The sequence below is a fragment of the Symphalangus syndactylus genome, chromosome 7 (genome assembly GCF_028878055.3).
Source record: "Symphalangus syndactylus isolate Jambi chromosome 7, NHGRI_mSymSyn1-v2.1_pri, whole genome shotgun sequence".
NCBI classification, from domain to species: domain Eukaryota; kingdom Metazoa; phylum Chordata; class Mammalia; order Primates; family Hylobatidae; genus Symphalangus; species Symphalangus syndactylus.
Genome location: NC_072429.2, coordinates 29,221,509 through 29,242,223, shown reverse-complemented (window position 1 = coordinate 29,242,223; position 20,715 = coordinate 29,221,509). Strand labels below are relative to the sequence as shown.

The 20,715-nt window shown below is 40.4% G+C and overlaps 2 protein-coding genes across 4 annotated transcripts in view; one reads left to right on the top strand and one right to left on the bottom strand.

Moving 5' to 3' along the window:
* The window catches only part of SOX30 (SRY-box transcription factor 30), a 28,216-nt gene extending 12,914 nt beyond the window's left edge, over nucleotides 1-15,302 (bottom strand). For all 3 annotated transcript variants that reach the window (XM_055285452.2, XM_055285454.2, XM_055285453.2), the window contains exons 1-3: nucleotides 12,273-15,302; nucleotides 9,832-10,071; nucleotides 7,819-7,998 (exon numbers count right to left, since the gene is read on the bottom strand). In XM_055285452.2, coding sequence (XP_055141427.1) covers nucleotides 7,819-7,998; nucleotides 9,832-10,071; nucleotides 12,273-13,239 — 1,387 coding nt within the window. In that variant the 5' untranslated portion in view covers nucleotides 13,240-15,302. The remainder of the gene's footprint in view (nucleotides 1-7,818; nucleotides 7,999-9,831; nucleotides 10,072-12,272) is intronic.
* Nucleotides 15,303-17,117: 1,815 nt separating this feature from the next.
* The window catches only part of C7H5orf52 (chromosome 7 C5orf52 homolog), a 46,987-nt gene continuing 43,389 nt past the window's right edge, over nucleotides 17,118-20,715 (top strand). Inside the window, exon 1 of the mRNA XM_055285463.1 lies at nucleotides 17,118-17,204. The gene's annotated coding sequence lies outside the window, so the exon portion shown is untranslated. The remainder of the gene's footprint in view (nucleotides 17,205-20,715) is intronic.

Here is a 20,715-nt window from a genome sequence, read left to right as displayed (position 1 = left end):
GCAGAGACCTTCATCAATCACCTTACCTAACTGCATCATCATATCAAACCACTCTATTTCATTTGCAGCATTTTGAACAAACTGAAGTTATCTTGTTTTCTTGTTTATTTACATTTTTTGTCTCTCTCCCTCTCAACTAGACTCTAAGTACCATGAGAAGAGCAACCTTTTCTGTTTTGTTTGCTGCTGTATCCCCAGGGCAAAACATTCTGTCTGGGGCAGAAGAGGCCCTCAACAAATATTTTTTAGATGAATAAACAAATGAACAAAATTATTGATAGATATATTAAAAGACAGAAAACACATAAATGCTGGTATGCATATATACATTTAAAAATAATACTAATATGAAGCTATTGAAACTAGTTACCTTTAAGGAGCCATGATCTAAGAGAGGGGACAGGGCAGTGGGGCAGGAGGAAAAGCTAGACTTTCATTTTATACCTACTGGTACTATTTGAATGTTCTGTTTACCTAAATATATTAATTTTATTTTTAATGTTACTAGGGGTTTCAGAGCAGCAGTATGGGTCATTTTTCTTTTCTTTTATAAACTTCTCTATATTAAACTAAATTATAAATGACATTTAATTTTTTTATTGAAAAAAACTTACACAACAAAATTATTTCACTGTATTGTATTAAATATGAATACGAAAGGAAATTTCCAAGTGAGAACAGGACTTGCCACATGCCAACCATTGGTGACAGATATAAAAGGAATACTATTGCAGCAGAGCATGAAAGATATGGCAAAATTTTTAAAGGTAGGTGAAACAATTAATGTGTTTTAGCTTTCTGTTCCTGAAGAAGACAGGACTACTGATTGAGCTGCTAAGTGACCCAAATGACACACCCAGCCTAAATTTAATTCAACTTTCCTGAAGAAATACAGATGGATGCCACAGCAAGAGAGTCATGATCTAATGCATTGCAGTACAGTTCCGAACCCATTAATAAAGAATATGCAGTCTAAGAAATTCTGCGGTTGGACATGTCTCTGTCATAGACTGAAATAAATGTGGATCTTTTTCCAGCCTCATTCAGGTGACTTCCCTCTCCTTTCTTTTCTCCAGATAAGGCAGATAATGCCCCTCTTAGAGCAGGAAGTAGGGAATTAAGGGACATAGCCACCTGTCTGAAGATGGGCTCTGACCCAGTGAAGTAGAGAAACAGGATGTAATGATGCTGCCCTGATTCTCACCTGATGAGGTTATATGGACTAGCCCTCCTATCTGTGAGGCACAGGCCCTACTCAGGCCCTTCCTGATTTATCAAGCACAGGTTAATTTCCCTTGTCCACGTTCCCTCCAAACCTTGTAAACCTATCACCTATCATGAAATAGTGTAAATCTTTGTGATTATTTGCATGTCTGCCACCCCAACCATGATCACCAAACTGGGAGATTGAGAGCAGGAACTCTCAATTTCTATTCGTATCGCAGTATCTAGCCAGAACCTGGTTAATAAAAAATAGTTAAGAAAAGTATGAATGGATACACCTTTTATAAAAGTTCCAAAGCCTTTAAATGAATAGGAATACTCATATAAAAGGAGGATGCTGGCATAACTGGCATCACAGACATGTAATCAAAGATCTGAAGAGAATTCCAGACTACCATGCTATAAGCGAGACAGGGTAGTGGGGTGGGGGGGATCATCTCATCTTCACTCACATATTTTTCCATACATGCCCACTGACCACCAGACCTTGCAACACCACCCCCACTGACACCATACCCATTGACTAGACCTTACAAGCTGTCTGAAAAAACTAAGATAAGCAGCATTCCACCATAAATCTTACTCAAGGGAATTAACTCTATCGCCTGCATGTGCACAAGGGCTGCATGTGAGAATGGCCTCCTGGCAAATTCTAGAATGACAATCTAGAATTAGAATGACGATCCTAACCCCTAGGATTGTAATACTAAAATCTCTAGGATTGAAATACTAAAATCTCCACCCAGGGAGATTTTCTGATCATGATCAACATATGAGTTAGCATGATTCCTTACTTGTCTGCACACCCTGCATTCCACCTCGCATATGTAATGACACTCACCTACCTCATGAATTGTGCATATCACCCTCGTGAAGACACCATAATGTACTCCCTTGGAGAGCCAGCCAGAGAACCCTTTCTCCTGCGCTGTCTCTCTTAACATCCAATCTTTCCAGGCATAAGCCCTAACAACCCCTGTCTAGGAAAAGTTTGCCTGGCCTCTTGTTAATTTCTATTACACTGACAGCCAAGAACCTTGCGCCAGTAACATAAGCACTTTCAGAAACTAGAAACAGGTTGGGTGCCATGGCTCACATTTGTAATCCCAACACTTTGGAAGGCCAAGATGGGAGAATCACTTGAGTCCAGGAGTTTGAGACTAGACTGGGCAACCTAGCAAGACCCCATCTCTACAGAAAAAAAAAAAGAACTAGAAAGAGAAGAGGAGCTTGGGAGATAGTACTAAATGTGAGTGACAGAGTAAACAATGCACCAGACATAAAAATAATACCAGACAAGGGCTGGGCATGGTGGCTCATGCCTGTAATCCCAGCACTTTGGGAGGCCGAGGCAGGTAGATCGACTGAGGTCAGAGGTTCAAAATCAGCCTGGCCAACATGGTTAAACCCCATCTCTACTAAAATACAAAAATTAGCCGGGCATGGTGGCATGCACCTGTAATCCCAGCTACTCCAGAGGCTGAGGCAGGAGAATCGCTTAAACCTGGTAGGTGGAGGTTGCAGTGAGCTGAGATCACGCCACTGCACTCCAACCTGGGTGACAGAGCAAGATTCTATCTCAAAAAATAATAATAATAATACCAGACAAGAAGGTAGATTCTATCAAAGAAATAGTAAAAATAGTTATATTTATATCTATACTTGCTACGACTACCTAATGAACTCTTTGACAGCAAAGACTATAAAAAAACTTTATATAGTGTTCCTAGCAGAGTTTGCCCCCATAATAGGATTTAAGAAACCTTAGTAGTGAAGGTGGCAGGTAAGCAGGCATACAAATGTGCCACTGGAATTTACTCAGAAGATATCTGAGATAAAACTCACTGTTACAGGGGAGAATACCAAATTAAACTGCCAGATTTTGAATATATTTACTGAATATCTTAATGTGATAAAAGTGTACTGGGAAGATCTAGTACAGGACAAATGATTGATTAGAACAAAAAGGTTTGGTAGAATACACAGTAAAATGAAATCAGCTTGAGGGCCGGGTGCAGTGGCTCATGCCTGTAATCCCTGCACTTTGGGAGGCTGAGACGGGCGGGTTACTTGAGTCCAAGAGTTCAAGACCAGCCTGGCCAATGTTGCGAAACCCTGTCTCTACTAAAAATACAAAAATTAACCAGGCATGGTGGCGCTTGCCTGTAGTCCCAGCTATTCAGGAGGCTGAGGCAGGAGAATCACTTGAACCTGGGAGGTGGAGGTTGCAGGGAACCAAGATCACGCCACTGCACTCCAGCCTGGGAGACAGAGTAAGATTCCCTCTCAAAAAAAAAGAAGCAGCTTGATTGAGAGCCAAATAATGGAGAAATATTACTAGAAAATCCATAAATTCAGTGTGTGAAATATTATGCGGTAGTAATCACAACATATTTAAATTTATGATCCTGGCTAAAGAGAAAGTCAAAAAAAATCTACCCTGGGGTTATTCAATTTTTGGAATATTGATATTGGCTAGGGAAAAAGGCTGATAGAGATTAAAATAAAAAGTCCATAGAAAAATAGGGATTATTTTACATGACAATGCTAAAAACACAGAAGAAAGAAATATGCCTCAAAGTCATAGTTACTATGGCTAACTGGCAAAAAAATAAATAAATAAAAAATAACAAAAATAACAACAACAACAACAAACCTTCAAAAGCTTGTCCAAATGTACAAATGAGCCCAACTGCGGTGAGGCAAATGCAAAAAAATTAGGTAGTCCAAAGGAAAATTGAAGGAGCCACATCTGAGAGACCTCAAAGTCAATACTAATTGACTCCAAATATTTTTACAAAAAGGAGAGAATCAGTGGAATTATTTAGTCATTACAGTATAAACAGCAACTGACAGAGAACAGAGAGACTCAATAAATCCTTTCTACTAAAGAAGACCTTAAGAAGATTTCTGAACCCTAATTTTCAAAGTAAATAGGTTAAAAATATTAGATCAACTACAGTATAATGACAAGTTCAAAGAATGTTCTAATCCAATTGACAAAAGGAATGTAAATAGATCTTAGATGGCATTCACCTAAGAATTTTTTTTTTTTAAAGAAGAAAATGGAAAAAACAACCACAACAACAACAAAAAAAACCTCTGTCCAGGCATGGTGGCTCACACCTGTAATCTCAGCACTTTGGGAGGCAGAGGTGGGCAGATCATCTGAGGTCAGGAGTTTGAAAAACCAGCCTGGCTATCATGGTGAAACCCTACTAAAAATACAAAAATTAGCCAGGCATGGCGGTGCATGCCTGTAATCCCAGCTACTTGGGAGGCTCAGGCAGGAAAATCACTTGAACCTGGGAGGTGGAGGTTGCAGTGAGCTGAGGTCGTGCCACTGCACTCCAGCGTGGGCGACAGAGTGAGACTCTGTCTCAAAAATAATATAAACATAAATATTAAAAATTGTTTTAAAAAATCTCAAGCGTGGAACTGAGAAAATTTTAGACAAAGTAGGTACAAATGGCTTCTGCCAGAGATTTTTAGAAAGTTAACATGACTTCCAGCTATTGAAACTGATGACCTTGAGAACTCTAGCTTGGTGTGTCTATTATCTACACCTGAAATGGTGGTGAAATGTATACAGTATGATATTAATGCACAAAGCTTGCTACAGAAAAAGAGCAAATTGTTTCTGTATGAGAAAAATCATATACCTCACTATCTTGATATCTTTCTTCCATGGAAATAAAGCAAACATGCTTGAAAAACAAAATTACCATAACTTCATATTTAGAATATGAAATTACTTGAAACAACAAAAAAGTATATAAATTAACAACTGTATATGACAAGATATTAAAATTATGATTCCCCAAGATTATAGCACACAAGATATGTGTACTATAATCTGCTCTAACTTAAGCTTCACAAATGATTTAGAATATTAAATATACAGTGAAATTTCCAAATTTGCAAGTGATACTTCTCTAAATAATATAACGCCAAGTTGATGAGAACAATCTATAAGAATATATTTCAAAGCTATATGATTGGGGAACAAAATAGCAGATAAATTTTATGATTTACTGTTAAGGTGTATATCTTAATAATTCCCAAATTATGCTTATAAGATAATGTTCTCTGTTTATCTTTTGAGATGCAAGAAACAATTTTGTTTGTTTGTTTTTAGAGACAGTGTCTTGCTATGTTGCCCAGGCTAGTCTCGAACTCCTAGGCTCCCAAAGCACCAGGATTACAGGCATGAGTCACCACAGCTGACCCAAGAAATAAATCTTTACTGACACTATATGTCACCAGAAATAAGGGATATTGTAAAAAACAAAACAAAACAAAAAACTAAGCACAAACAAAAAAATCATTCTTGTCTTAGATTTGATTACTGTTGTGCATAGCTCTGAAGTGCTTCCTATAATTCTGCCTACCATACTTAAATACAACATCATGGAGAAAGAACCCTACCAACATTAGAAGAAATCTTCCAGCTTCTACTCAACTCTTATCTTTGCTCAGAATGGCATAAAATTAACGTATCAAATGTCAGCTGCTTCAAATAAGAACATTGTTAATTCTATTTCTGGGAATAGAAAATATACAGCATTTAACAGTAGGTAGAAGCAGATGTAAGTGAGGTCTTAGAAAAAGGGATAAAAAGAAGAAACTTACATTATGAAAACAGAAATCATAACATAACACAAGCTGGGCATGGTGGCTCACCCTGTAATCCTGGCACTTTGGGAAGCCAAGATGGGTGGATCACTTGAGGCCAGGAGTTCAAGACAAGCCTGGCTAACATGGTGAAACCCCATCTCTACTAAAAATACAAAAATTAGATGGGCATGGTGGTGTGCACCTGTAGTCTCAGCTACTCGGGAGGCTGAGGTGGGAGAACTGCTTGAACCCAGGAGTCAGAGGCTGCAGTGAGCCGAGATCGCGCCACTACACTCTATCTTGGGTAACGGAGCAAGACTCTGTCTCAAAAAATAAATAAATAACATAACAGAAAAACAAGGTAAGCGAACAAAGTCACAATTAAGCCTGGGTTGAAATACAAGATTAAAGAAGTCACTATCAAACAGTGAAGACTGAGAGTGCCTGACTGTGCTAGGACAGAACAGGGCTATAGGATCAGCTTTCTGCACCTCTCTCTTGAGTCTAGACATCTGGAATGTAGCTTGTTGCTATCAATTGCTAAAATGATATATTAAAAACAACAACAACAACACTGAAAATGCCTAAGCTTCTAATAAGTCAGTTTCCAAGGTATCTAAAACTCTCAGCTCACATGGGTGGCTTTATTACCAGAAGGATTTAAACAGGTTAAAAAAAAAAAATAGAAAAAGCAGGTTTAAGCAATCTTAGTAGTTTTAAGAAAGTGGGCCGGGTGTGGTGGCTCACACTTATAATCCTGGCACTTCGAGAGGTCAAGGTGGGTGGATAATTTGAGCCCAGGATTCGACACCAGCCTGGGCAACATAGCAAAACCCCATCTCTAAAAAAATACAAAAATTAGCCAGGCATGGTGGTGTGCACCTGTAGTCCCAGCTACTAGGGAGCCTGAGGTGGGAGAATCACTTGAGCCTAGGAGGGCAAGGTTGCAGTGACCTGTGATCCCACCACTGCACTCCAGCCTGGGCAACAGAGTGAGACCCTGTCTGAAAAAAAAAAAAAGTGACAGCAAGTAGTGAATGTATAAAGCTCTCCCTTAAAGATGGTTAAAACATGTTCTGGGGGCCAGGCGTGGTGGCTCACACCTGTAATCCCAGCACTTTGGGAGGCGGGGGCGGGCAGATCACCTGAGGTCGGGAGTTCCAGACCAGCCTGACCAACATGGAGAAACCCCATCTCTACTAAAAATACAAAATTAGCTGGGTGTGGTGGTGCATGCCTGTAATCCCAGCTACTCAGGAGGCTGAGGCAGGAGAATTTCTTGAACCCAGGAGGCGGAGGTTGTGGTGAGCTGAGATTGCACCATTGCACTCCAGCCTGGTCAACAAGAGCGAAAACTCTATCTCAAAAAAAAACTGTTCTGGAAAAACAAACCAATGATGGATAACCCTATAACAAGTTATTAAGATATTAGGTTCTCAATTTTTGGTTCTTAAAATCAATAACAGGAATGTAAAGAACTCAGAGGCGACATTTAGAGAGATTAATATAATGAACCAAACAAATATTTGGTAGAAAATAGATTACTTCCACTGCTTTTCTAGAGCAGTGAGAGAATGGTCTCAACAAATCAGTATCATTACTAAGTTCCAGGACAGGATGCCTCATACCCCATTAGCAAGGCATTGTTTTATGCTGTTAGTAAAAAGACTCTCCTTTTTCCTATTGAATTACCTCAGTCATTTCCTGCATTATCTGCCTAATCTATGGGCTCATCCTAATTTGCTTAAAAGGTCTGAGGTTTTACACATGGATTATTTGCTACTCTGGCAAACCAAGTGTTTTGATCTCCACTGAAATTTTTCCTTCTCCTATTTAATGTTCTCACTTTCCCTCTTCCTTTTTTCTTAATATTGTTGTTACAAATTCTTAAGACTAACAGAAAGAACACTTCAAACTTGAGGTAAAATTTTCTTGCAGCTATTTAAAAAATAGTAATCTACAATAAAACTAACTCACCAACTGGATGAGTGATGGGATTCTGTAGGCTGGGAATTACCACAGAGTATGTAGGTGAGCGGTAAGGATAAACTGTTGTAGGATTTGTAGAGACGATATTCTGTGTGGTACCAGAAAATACATTGGGAACACTTAGAGGGAATCGTTTTCGCTTCCCTGGACGAGGCTGATAAACCCAACCTATAGAAGACAAAAGATGTTTAAATGTGTAGACTCCATTTAGCCTTTAAATAATTTTTTTCATACTAAAATGCAAAGCACTTTAAAGTGTTTTAAAAACAAATTATTGTCTAAAGTATCTTTTCCAGCTCCGGGATATTATTTCAGTGAATGACTTCTCCACTGTGTATTTTAACATACATATCCAAATAGCTCCTGACTAGTGGCCAATGTTATAACTCATCATTGAAAAGAAGAGGGTCAATTTTTTTTTTTTTTGAGACGGAGTCTTGCACTGTTGCCCAGGCTGGAGTGCAATGGCACAATCTCGGCTCACTGCAACCTCCGCCTCCCAGGTTCATGTGATTCTCCTGCCTCAGCCTCCTGAGCAGCTGGGATTACAGGTGCATGCCACCACACCCGGCTAATTTTTTATATTTTTAGTAGAGACGGGGTTTCTCCATGTTGGCCAGACTGGTCTCGAACTCCTGACCTCGTGATCTGCCCATCTTGGCCTCCCAAAGGCTGGGATTACAGGCGTGAGCCACTGTGCCTGGCCAAGGGTCAAATGTTTTATAACCAATGACACAGAATGAATCTGTAGTAGAGTCAATATCAAAACCACTGTATTTGAATCCCAAAGCCTTTCCTCCACCTTATCAAATAATGCCTCACTATGGCACTATTCATCTCATTTCCTCACTTTCCATAAGTTACAATCGTCTATATCTTACAATGCAATAGTCACTAATGATCAGTCACTATTTTTTTTTGAGACAGAGTCTCACTCTGTCGCCCAGGCTGGAGTGCAGTGGCACGATCTCGGCTCACTGCAAGCTCCACCTCCTGGGTTCACGCCATTCTCCTGCCTCAGCCTCCCAAGTAGCTGGGACTACAGGCACCCACCACCACGCCCAGCTAATTTTTTTTTTTTTTTTTTTTATTAGAGATGGGGTTTCACTGTGTTAGCCAGGACAGTCTTGATCTCCTGACCTCGTGATCCACCCATCTTGGCCTCCCAAAGTGCTGGGATTACAGGTGTGAGCCACCACGCCTGGCCGATCAGTCACTATTTTTATGCTTAGTTAAAGAAGAGTCACTCTCCTAAACTCAGCAATCTCCAAGTCCACAAATAATTTCTTCCAAAGTCAGAACAGTGGAACTGTGGCTTTTGTAGCCACTGTGTAATCAGAACAATCACTGGTTCCCTGTAGTTGCTGCCTCTGACCTTCATTCCTAGAACCTCTCTGCCAATGTTTCAGAAAATAATAAGTTTTGTCCTATCTTGCACAGACATGCTGGCCATACACTGCGCATTTTCCAAGCTTAATCCCAATGTTCCCACTGCTAGGGAGAAATCGGACTCATTTCACACTATATCATGACAGGGCTAAATCTATCAATCAAAAGGCAGGACCATGTTCTGACAATCTGACAATATGTTAAAATGGAATATGGTGACAATCCCTGCATTCTCATTAAGCGTAGACTGCATTTTTTTTCTGTTGCTATCATTTTAACACTTCTATAGTTTACTTGCAAAATTATAGCCTAAAGCTTTCGAGATGTACTTTCATTAAATTTATATCTATCTAAATCAAAACCACAATAAAACTGTGTTTCCTCTGATTTGTATGGGTTGGTGAATATGAAATCAGATATCCCTTTGCTTGGTTCTATTTAAGGAAACTCATACCCAGTGTCATTTCAATCATTGTTATAATATTAGTCATTATTCTCTTTATTGTACATATCAGAAAAAAATTATATATTTTTGTCTTTCAATCTCAACCTACCCTAATCTTTAAATAAATTCACTGAAAAGAAGTAAGAGGCATTATTTAATTTGATTACCAGGAAATTCCTCTCTGTGCTTTTCTTTAATCTTTTGTGCTTCATCGTAATAGGGTTTCTTTTGTTCTTCACTAAGTTTGTTCCACTCTAACCCAAGCTGGACACTGATTTCTGCATTGTTGGCTGCTGGGTTAGCTTTGGCTAGTGCTGGTCGGTGGATCCTTGCCCAAACCATAAATGCGTTCATGGGTCGCTTCACATGACCATTTCTGTCCTTACTGAAGGGAGTATCTGGTATGCCTACATGACAAAAATTAAGAGGTTAAATTAATGTGCCACACACACACACACAATTTTAAGGTAAAGTGCACCTCCGTCTATACTTATTTTTGAAATATCCGGAGGAAATATACACTTCAATATAACCAAAAAACCTGCCAGTATTCCACAATTCCTTACATCCCCTGAACTCGCCCTTCTGAACTGTAGTTTAGAATGACTCCTTTTCCTCAAAGAGAATAACATTGTTGAAGATACTGTGGAAATAATCACGTTGAAGAGAGTAAATTGTTGGCTTATTACTTCTTTGATCTGTATTATTAGTACCTCTAACAATAATTAACATTTAGTTTATTTACCAATAAAAATATTCTATCATTAAGGAACAGGAACCACGCATGACTTACTCATGACTATAATCTTAGCTAGGTAGAGGTTCTCTAAACATTCACAGGATCTCATCTACATGCTGCTCTTGTGTCCTTTCAAGCAAAACTATTTATAATGTTATACTACTATATTAGTTGTATTTCACTATGAAGGTGAAGCTCCTACCAAGTGGAATCATCAACACTAGTCCTGTGTCCCGGGAGAAAAATGAGAGAAAACAATAAAAATAATTTTTTGGGCCGGGCACGGTGGCTCACGCCTGTAATCCCAGCACTTTGGGAGGCCAAGGCAGGTGGATCACATAAGGTCAGGAGTTTGAGACCAGCCTGGCCAACATGGTGAAACCCCATCTCTACTGAAAATACAAAAATTAGCCGGGCATGGTTGCTCATGCCGTAGTCCCAGCTACCCGGGAGGCTGAGGCAGGAGAATCACTTGAACCCAGGAGGTGGAGGCTGCAGCGAGCTGAGATCACGCCACAGTACTCCAGACTGGGCAACAGAGTGAGACTCAGTCTCAAAAAAATAATTTTTTGAAAGTCACAGAAGGCAGGCGCAATGGCTCACACTTGCTTCTGACCTTCATTCCTAGAACCTCTCTGCCAATATTTCAGAAAAAAAATGAGAGAAAATAATAAAAGTAATTTTTTGAAAGTCAGAGAAGGCAGGCACAATGGCTCACACCTGTAACCTCAGTACTTTGGGAGGCCGAGGTGGAGGATTGCTTCAGCCCAGGAGTTCGAGACCAGCATCTCTTTTTCATAAAATAAAATTTAAAAAAAAGAAAGTCACAGAGCCAGTAGAAATTTCAACAAAGGAAGTTATCTAAATTCACATCTCTCATGTATTTTATCAAAAATAACTGTCCATAAATTTATTATATTATTTTAGGATTACTTCATATATTAAAAATTTCTTAAAAACACTAAGGATGAAATAAGTAGTATAAAGCTTTCCCTTTCTTTCCTTTAGAAAACAAAAATAAAATCTAAAAACTACTAAAGATAAAGGCAACAGGGTGGAGTGGAGAGGAACAATCAATACAGAAAATTATAAAAAAAAACATAAAGTTAATGAAAATATGAACCAAAGATTAATACGACTTTCCAAGATGTTCATTGGCAAAGTGTTCTGTGTGAACTAAATCTTAAAATTAGAATTTGCTAACTATATATCTGGAAATACTGAATAGAAATAAAAACATGTATTTGTACTTGTTACTGCTACAGCTAGTCATTTCTTTAAAAACAATATTTATGGCTCATTCTACTGTATTCTTTTCAATATTTCTATAAGTCATTACCTTTCAGAGGAATAAACACTAAAATATTACATTGAATCACGTATTGTTTTCTTCTAGGAGAATGTTTATTGTTCATTTTTAAAGATCGCCTCTATAATCGGTATAAACTTTCCTGTTTAATTATAATCACTTTTTTCATTAAACACCATTATTCTATTTCTTGATACATATAAAAGTACTGAGCTGTTATACTACAATATTTTTAATCTTGATTATTTGTAGCATATAAACTGAGGGCTCTGCACTGTCTAGCAAGAATACTTCTATTTTTGTGTACAAAAATTAGTGCTATCTAAATACTGGGCCTTAAAATCTATTTTTTAAAAAATACTTGAGAATCTTGAAGGCATTCGTGTATTTTACTGCTATATGTACAAGTCGATCAGAAGTGATACCTGTGCAGACTCTGCCCTGAAAAGAATCAGTTCCATTACTTTACTTTTGTAGTTTAGACTTGGGAACTGCTGACAAAACAGCTATGGGCAACACAGACGCAGTTTTGAAAACCCGACTCCCCTGCTGTCTAATACCTGCATCTGAGGGCAACACGGTGAGCGAGACATCTTTGGTTTCAATTTTTACAGAAGGCTCCAGTAGGGACTGCATTTTAATAGGCACTGGTGTCAGGGGGACCTTGGTCAATCTTATCAGCTCTGAAGGCGGAGCTCCCTGAAACTGGATCCGGGCCCCAGGGGGGACCGTGTGGAGAGTCAAAGGGATCCTAAGGTCTTGCTGGTGCGGCCCAAAGGCACCGGACGTTGGGGCCAAGATGACCTCCGCGCTGCCATGAACCAGGCCATTGGACGCGGGCTCCGCGCCAAGCCTGCAGTCCTCGAGGAGTCTCTCGGGTTCCTCCGTTTTGATCACACCTTCTCGGATGGCCGCCGGGCTTTTGCCTTCCCCGCCTTTCATCGCTTCTTTCATGACCTCCTCCGCCTTCAGCTTGCCCTTCTCGTCCCCTCGGAAGTAGCCGAGGGCCGGCCCAGGGCCTTCCAACTTGACCACCCTGGAGGCTCTAGGACCGGTTTCGACGGCCCCCCGAGGCCCCACTGACTGATGCAGGCTGGGCCCCAGCTCCTGCTTCTTGGCCTTGAAGTGCAGCACCAGGGGCTGCACCGGGTGCAACTCGGGCCTGGAGGTGGCGCCGTCTAACGCTGCTGGCGGCGGCAAGAGCCGCAGGTCGGGCCTGAACTGCAACAGCCGCGCCTGCGCGGGCGAAGCAGCCGCTTCCTCGTTCCGGGCCTGAGGCTGTGGTAGCAGCAACACCTGCTCTGGCTTCACCTGCAGCAGCCGCCGCACCGCGGGCTGTAAGCCGGACGCCACGGCCTCCCCGCACGACGAGGCCAAGGGCGCACTGGCGGCCGCGCTCAGTGTGGGAGACGACGGAGGAGGCTCCATGGCTGCTGCCCAAAAGGAGGTGCCCTCGACCGGCAGCGGGGGCGGACCGGGACGCAACGGGCGCGGCTGAGGCGACGGCTCCGGTCTGGCTCTCTCCATGGGGGAGGGGGACGCCCCGGCCTGGATTGTGAGCTCAGCCGTTTGTTGGCGACCTTCCCCCTCCCCCTTTCGGTTAAGAGCCTTGCAAGGCCTTTGCTACCCAGAACCCTACGCGGTTCAAAACGCAGCTGTCTGTCTGGGCCTCACCCAATCACAAGCGACCGATACCCGTGGACGGCCAATCACAGGCGGGTTTTCCGGCTCTTCCCGGTCCCTACTCTCGCCTTGTGCTGAGTCCTCGAATCACCTGCCATGGCAGGAGCCGCCGCACTTGTTGCACATTTTCGCTCTGACACTCTCTTGTGGAGTTCTCTCCTGGCCGTTGTCTGTAGTCATCCCTCCCCCGCCCGGAGCTGCGACAATGGCGTTGCCCAGGAAACGTTGCGCTTCCAGGCCACTGACATCCAGAGAATGAAGTCTTGCGTCACAAGGCGGGTGATGGCCTTGTGCACGTGCTCTGTGCGGCCTGAGTAATCTGTCGGCCCTGAGTATCACCAGGGCTTTTGAATCTTTGCCAAGGGAGAATGGGGAAGATTTTGCAACTTATCAATAACCTATTAGCTAATCTTGCTGGGGAGGATCTTCGACTTTGTGTGATTATTGTGCTAAAGTTTCAATTAATCACCAGGGCCTGTGGCCCTACTTCCAAAATATTATACATCCCAAATTCATCCACTGTTTTGTGTCTCTACCTGCCATTATCCTGTTCCAGGCTCCCAGCATCTTTCACTGGGATACTGCTGTGACCCTGTAAATAGTCTCCCTGCTTGTCACCCTTGCCCCACTACACTCCAGCTGCCAGTGATCTGTCGAAAACGCAAATCTAAGGTTGTCACACTTTTCCTAAACTTTCCATGGCTCCCCACTGATCATGTAATGAAAGTCTAAAATTCTTAGCAAAGCCTTAAAAATCCCCCAATGGCTTGGGATCTAACCTCCTACTACTGCTACTATTAAATTGGTGCAAAAGTGATTGTGGTTTTTGCCATTAAATAGTTATTGAGTCTTTGGGTTTCAGTCACATTGGCCCCCTCATCATTCTCTTTCTACTGAAGGGTGTTTAAACATGCTCAGCAAGCTACTCTTTCCTTTGTGTCTCCTTAATTCCTCCTGCACATTTTTCAAATTGCAGCTCAACTGGGACTTCTCCAGAGAAGCTTTTACTGGCTCTGAAAATCAGATAAAATCTTGGTCTACTTATATCTCTATCACTTCGTTTGCTTACCACAATTTGTAATTAGAGTTTTTATGTGATGATTCCACTGCCTCTCCCACTTGACTATAAAGTCCTTGAAGGCAGAACAGTTTGTGTTTTGCCCATCACTGAATCTGCGATGCAGACCATTGAGCCTGGTATATAGTACTCAATAAATACTTGTTGAATAAATAAATGAATAGCGACTGTGATAGGGTAATAATAAAATAGTAATAATCACTACCTGTGTTAAGGGCTTACTCTTATGCTAGACACTGTTCCAAATCCTTTCCATGTATGTGTTTCTCCTTTTACCAGGATTATGTTTATTTCCATTAAACATCACCAAGAAAAACAAAAAGAAATCCTGTATTAACATTTGCTGCATTTCTAAATGACATTCTGGCCAAAAACTATAGTTTATCTTGACGTAGTTGATTTTTGCAATCAAAACAAGTTATCACTCAAAGAAGACCACTCCAATTTCTTGTCTAATCCTCTGGTAACAAATGTGGTCAATAGGAGTTCTTATACCCGGCCGATAGACAAGGGCAATGGTTTTCAAACTTTTATCTCAAGAACTCATTATACCCATAAAAACTATTGAAGATCCTGGGCTGGGCACGGTGGCTCACGCCTTTAATCCCAGCACTTCGGGAAGCCGAGGCAGGCAGATCACTTGAGGTCAGGAGTTCGAGACCAGCCTGGCCAACATGGTGGAACCTCGTCTCTACTGAAAATACAAAAATTAGCTGGGCGTGGTGGCACATGCCTATAATTCCAGCTACTCAGGAGGCTGAGGCAGGAGAATCACTTGAACCTGGGAGGCGGAGGTTGCAGTGAGCCAAGATCGTGCCACTGCACTCCAGCCTGGGCAACAGAGCAAGACCCTGTCTCAAAAAAAAAAAAAAAAAAAAACTATTGAAGATCCCAAAAAAGCTTTCGTTCATGTGGATTTTATCTATCAATATTTACCATGTTGTAAATAAAAACAAATTTTAAAGATAGTTAGCAACTCATTTAAAACATCAACAATAAAACCGTTCTGTGGTAACACATTTTCATAGGAAAAAATTATATTTTCCCCACCTTACGCTCACAAGAAAATGAAGTGAAAAGAGCAAATATTACATTAGGATTATTATGAACATAGTTTTAACCTAGCTGACTCTGAAAGTGTCAGTCCCCACACCACACTTTGAGAACCACTGTACTAAGGTTTAAATGGGAGAGGCAACTGTATGCATGAGCAAAAGCTGATAAAAGAGGCAAATAAATTGTCAGAGGTGTGTGAACCAGAGCACCTCCATCTTGAGTAGGTGCTGGGTAAAATGAGGCTGAAACATACTGGGTCGCATTCCCAGACAGTTAAGGCATTCTAAGTCACAGGATGAGATAGGAGGCTGGCACAAAGTACAGGTTATAAAAACCTTGCTGATAAAACGGATTGCAATAAAGAAGCTGGCTAAAACCCACAAAAACCAAGATGGTGATGAGAATGACCTCTTGTCATCCTCACTGCTGCACTCACACTGGCAGCATGACAGCTTACAGATGCCACCGCAATGTCAGGAAGTTACACTATATCGTCTAAAAAGGGGAGGCATGAATAATCCACCCCTTGTTTAGCTTATCATCAAGAAATAACCATAAAAATGGGCAACCAGCAGCCCTTGGGGTTGCTCAGTCTATGGAGTAGCCATTATTTTATTCCTTTGCTTTCTTAATAAACTCGCTTTCGCTTTACTTTATGGACTCGCTCTGAATTCTTCCTTGTGCGAGATCCAAGAACCTTTTTCTGGGGTCTGGATCTGGACCCCTTTCCTGTAACATCTTTCTGGTGACCCAGGTGGGATTATCGTGCGTAAGCCCCCAGTAAGTGGTGAGGTCCTGTAACATCTTTCTGGCAACTATGGAATGGACAACAGTATGGAAACCCTGACCCAAAGGCTAACCTTGGGTAAGTGGTGGGGTCCAGTAACGTCCTTCTGGTGAACCCTAAGGGGACGATACTTAGGAGACTCCTGACTCAAAGGAAATAGACTATAGCACTGATTGGACAACTTTGGGTAAGTGGTGGGGTACCCAGATAAAGAATGGAATTGGGTTAGAGGCCCAACTTAGGAGGGTTAGAGTCCCTTCTAAGATTTAGGGGGCTAGAAGCCCCTCTCGGTAAAGTCCCTTTTGGCTAAGAACAGGTTTGGCACTATGGGATGTTAACTTCTATTCTCCTTGTAATAATCTGCCTTGTACTCTTTGCTGACGGATGCGGATGACAGGGTTAGGCAGGTACAGTATCCTGGGACATGAGGAGCTTTTTCCTCCCGTAAAGGGGAAACTTGAGAGCCGATGGGACTGCTGGAAAACATCCCTTCACTACCAAGAAGTGGCCACCTGAACTCTTCACTGTCACTGCAGTGGGTGGATCTTTCTGTGGCTTCCCTGAACGCCTGGCCTTCCCCACCTTGCCTCAGGCAATGCTATCATCTCTCTCTGTGCAAACTGGGTGTAGGAATGGTAAAAATCACTGTTTCTTACAAAGTTTTGATTAATGGAAGAAAGGATTTGTGAGGCTAGTCTTAAGGTGTAGCCAATCTGGTGTGTTTCCTGTGTCATTCTGTATTGTTCTGTCATAAAGATGGGTACCTTAGGATAGAACATGGGCTTAGGACACCTGTAAGCCTGCTATTCAAGATGGCCCAGCAAACTGGTCTTACAAACTTTGCTGCAGGTCCCTGAAAAAAACTGGATGAGGTTTCCCTCTTGTCTTGTATGTCCTTGGGAGCTTGACCTTGTAACCATGTGGCTGTGCTTTCTCTTTCACAGTGGTGGCCCCGGTTCAGGGCTCAATTCCTATCTTAGGAGATGAGTCCTTTATCTTCTGTCTGTGTATTTATATGTGTCATGTGTGTGGTATTTGTATATAACAGAGCTTTGATTAATTGGTTAAAAATAATAAGTGCTTAAGTCATATTTTTGTGAGAAAAATTAAACGTATAATGCCTTTTATATAGTTCACATGACTTAAGTAATCTTTGGGAAATGAAGACAGTTTTAAATATTATTGGTAAAATAAAAATATCTTAAAATGTAAACATTTGGTCTAAATTATGCAGGTCAGATATTAGGTTTGCTAAATGCTTTAAGGTCATAAGCTGCTGCTTTCACTTTTGAAAATTGTTTAATTTACCTACTTTGACCATATTAGAGTCTAGATAAGGCCTGGGGACATGTGATGTTAGCCATACCCCAAGCAATGCTAGAAAAAGTCAGACCTTGAAGGCACTTCTGTGTCCTAGGCGCCACACCTAGTACATAATTAAAATGCTTACCAACCAGGGTTTTCACCAAAAGTAAAAATTGCTGAAAGTTAACATTGTAACATGTAATTGAGACTACTGAAGAATAGTTCTACACATAAGGTGTGTAAGGAAAGTGAAATGTGTTTTTGGGAAAAGATTATTAGAAGTCATGAGAATGTACATTTTCTTCCTTAGATTAAATGGTTAAATTATTGTTTTAAGTTAGCTAGAATGAAGCTGAAGGTTTGAGCAAGTATTGGAAAGTTTGTGAAAAATTAATTGTAAGACATTCTGTGTGTTAATATATTGGTTAAAGTTAAAGGAGTATTCAGTTTTTCTATAAATTAAACATTGGAATAAAAGCACAAGTTTTTTTAGAGCAAAAACCTGCTATGATTTGCTCTTTAACAAAAATATATAAAGGGTTGTAAAAGGTTTATGAAAATCTTACCTTATAGTCAAACTGATTAAGATTGAATACATTTGTCTATAAGGTTTTATAAAGAATTGGGTTTGTCATCAATAATGCACTAATGCAACAGTCACATTTGGCTTATTTGGTACAAAAATCATACAGGAAGCATTATCAAATGTAAAATGGTGTTTGGATTTTTGGGGGCTGTAATTGTATAAATGTATGATTGGTATATATTGAAAATTATTTTAAAAAGTCTTATAATTCTGATATGACTTAGTGTATATTGTGAATAATTATAATTGTTATATAAAATCATTGTATACCACAGAAGGAAGCAAATTTCCTTATCAACTGTGACTTTAATAGTGGCTCTCCTAAGACTTTTTGTCATCCACACACAATTGTTGTCTTCTTTTAATCCTCTTCAAAAGTTGGTTTATAATCAACTGTAGAACTCTAACAGGTGTTCTTAAATGCAGGTTTCTGATAACTTTGGAAATTGTGATATTAAAATAAAGGAAAACACTTTCAGAATACTCATGGAGAGCTGAAATGTTCAGGAATATCAAGCAGAACAAAAGTTAACTGCATTGACTGAACTAATAGAAGACTAAAGTAATCATTTTTTTAATTATACTTTAAGTTTTAGGGTACATGTGCACAACGTGCAGTTTAGTTACATATGTGTACATGTGCCATGTTAGTGTGCTGCACCCATTAACTCGTCATTTAACATTAGGTATATCTCCTAATGCTATCCCTCCCCACTCCCTCAACCCCACAACAAGCCCCAGTGTGTGATGTTCCCCTTCCTGTGTCCATGTGTTCTCATTGTTCAGTTCCCACCCATGAGTGAGAACATGCGGTGTTTGGTTTTTTGTCCTTGCGATAGTTTGCTGAGAATGATGGTTTCCAGCTTCATCCATGTCCCTACAAAGGACATGAACTCATCATTTTTTATGACTGCATAGTATTCCATGGTGTATATGTGCCACATTTTCTTAATCCAGTCTATCATTGTTGGACATTTGGCTTGGTTCCAAGTCTTTGCTATTGTGAATAGTGCCGCAATAGACATACATGTGCATGTGTCTTTATAGCAGCATGATTTATAATCCTTTGGGTATATACCCAGTGATGGGATTGCTGAGTCAAATGGTATTTCTAGTTCTAGATCCCTGAGGAATCACCACACTGACTTCCACAATGGTTGAACTAGTTTACAGTCCCACTAACAGTGTAAAAGTGTTCCTATTTCTCCACATCCTCTCCAGCACCTGTTGTTTCCTGACTTTTTAATGATGGCCATTCTAACTGGTGTGAGATGGTATCTCATTGTGGTTTTGATTTGCATTTCTCTGATGGCCAGTGATGATGAGCATTTTTTCATGTGTCTTTTGGCTGCATGACTGCCTTCTTTTGAGAAGTGTCTGTTCATATCCTTCGCCCATAAAGTAATCATTTTAACTTTGCTTAAAATGCTGCTGATCCTTCGTTTTGTTTTTCAGTCAAGGAAACTTATCTTTTGAGCTATTCGCAGCTTGTAGCAATTGAGTAAAGTCTATTGCTGTGAATAACATTTGAAGCATATTTGGTTCTCTCTACCTAATTTCTACAGAATTAGGAAACTATTTGTGAGTATTCTTACATTATATATAGTTATTTGCATAAGTGCAATAAGAACCTGTTTTCTTTTGCAACAGGACACAATTGGAAACCCTGGTTATTTTACCAGCGCTTTGACTGGAATAGTGTGTTTTCCTTTAAGGAATCCAACTTGACTTGTAAAGCCAATAAAAGCCCCTTGGGGAATTGGCCTCAGACCTTGTCTACAACAGCCCCTGTACAGGGTTTCTGACCTGTGGTAAGTAAAGAATGTCACTTTCTAACAGGTCCAGGATCCCCAGGTTATCTTGGGACTCCAAGAGGAGGGGAATTTACTCACCTCATAGTTATTTGAGGGTACAAACCTATGGCAGGGCTCAGCTCTAAAAAAGTCTTATCTGAGATTCCTTCTATGGAATAAAGTTGCATCAAAGCCAATTTAAAAAGAGGTTATGTAAAAAATAATTATTCTCATTGCACTTTATACAAATAATCAGGCCAAGTATAATAAAGCAAATCAGTCTTACCATAATTTGTCTTTAGTAAAAATGGGAAACTGGAGAGAGAAACTATGTTTCAGAAACTGTGGTAAACTTATTATTAAATTCTAATCTCATCAGTGGTTTTTAAGTTTGTTTCTGCAATTTAGGCTAACCCTGCTTATTCCTGTGAACCAACTAGTGACATCTGACTGCTGCTCAGAGGAAACAAGAGGGATGGGTAATGTAAAAATCTAAATCGGTATTCTAATTCTGAGCACATATTGGAATCAGATAACAACCCCATGTCAGCTTGGTTCCAACAGCTGCCCAATTCATGGAAAGCCCTCTAATTTAGTTTACTTGGAATAATTTTATTTCTTTTGCTTTACTGTTGTGGAATATATTGCTGTTGTACTCTTTGTGTTAGGAATAAGGATAAACTTACTCGTTTTCTTAAGTTAAACACTTATGAAT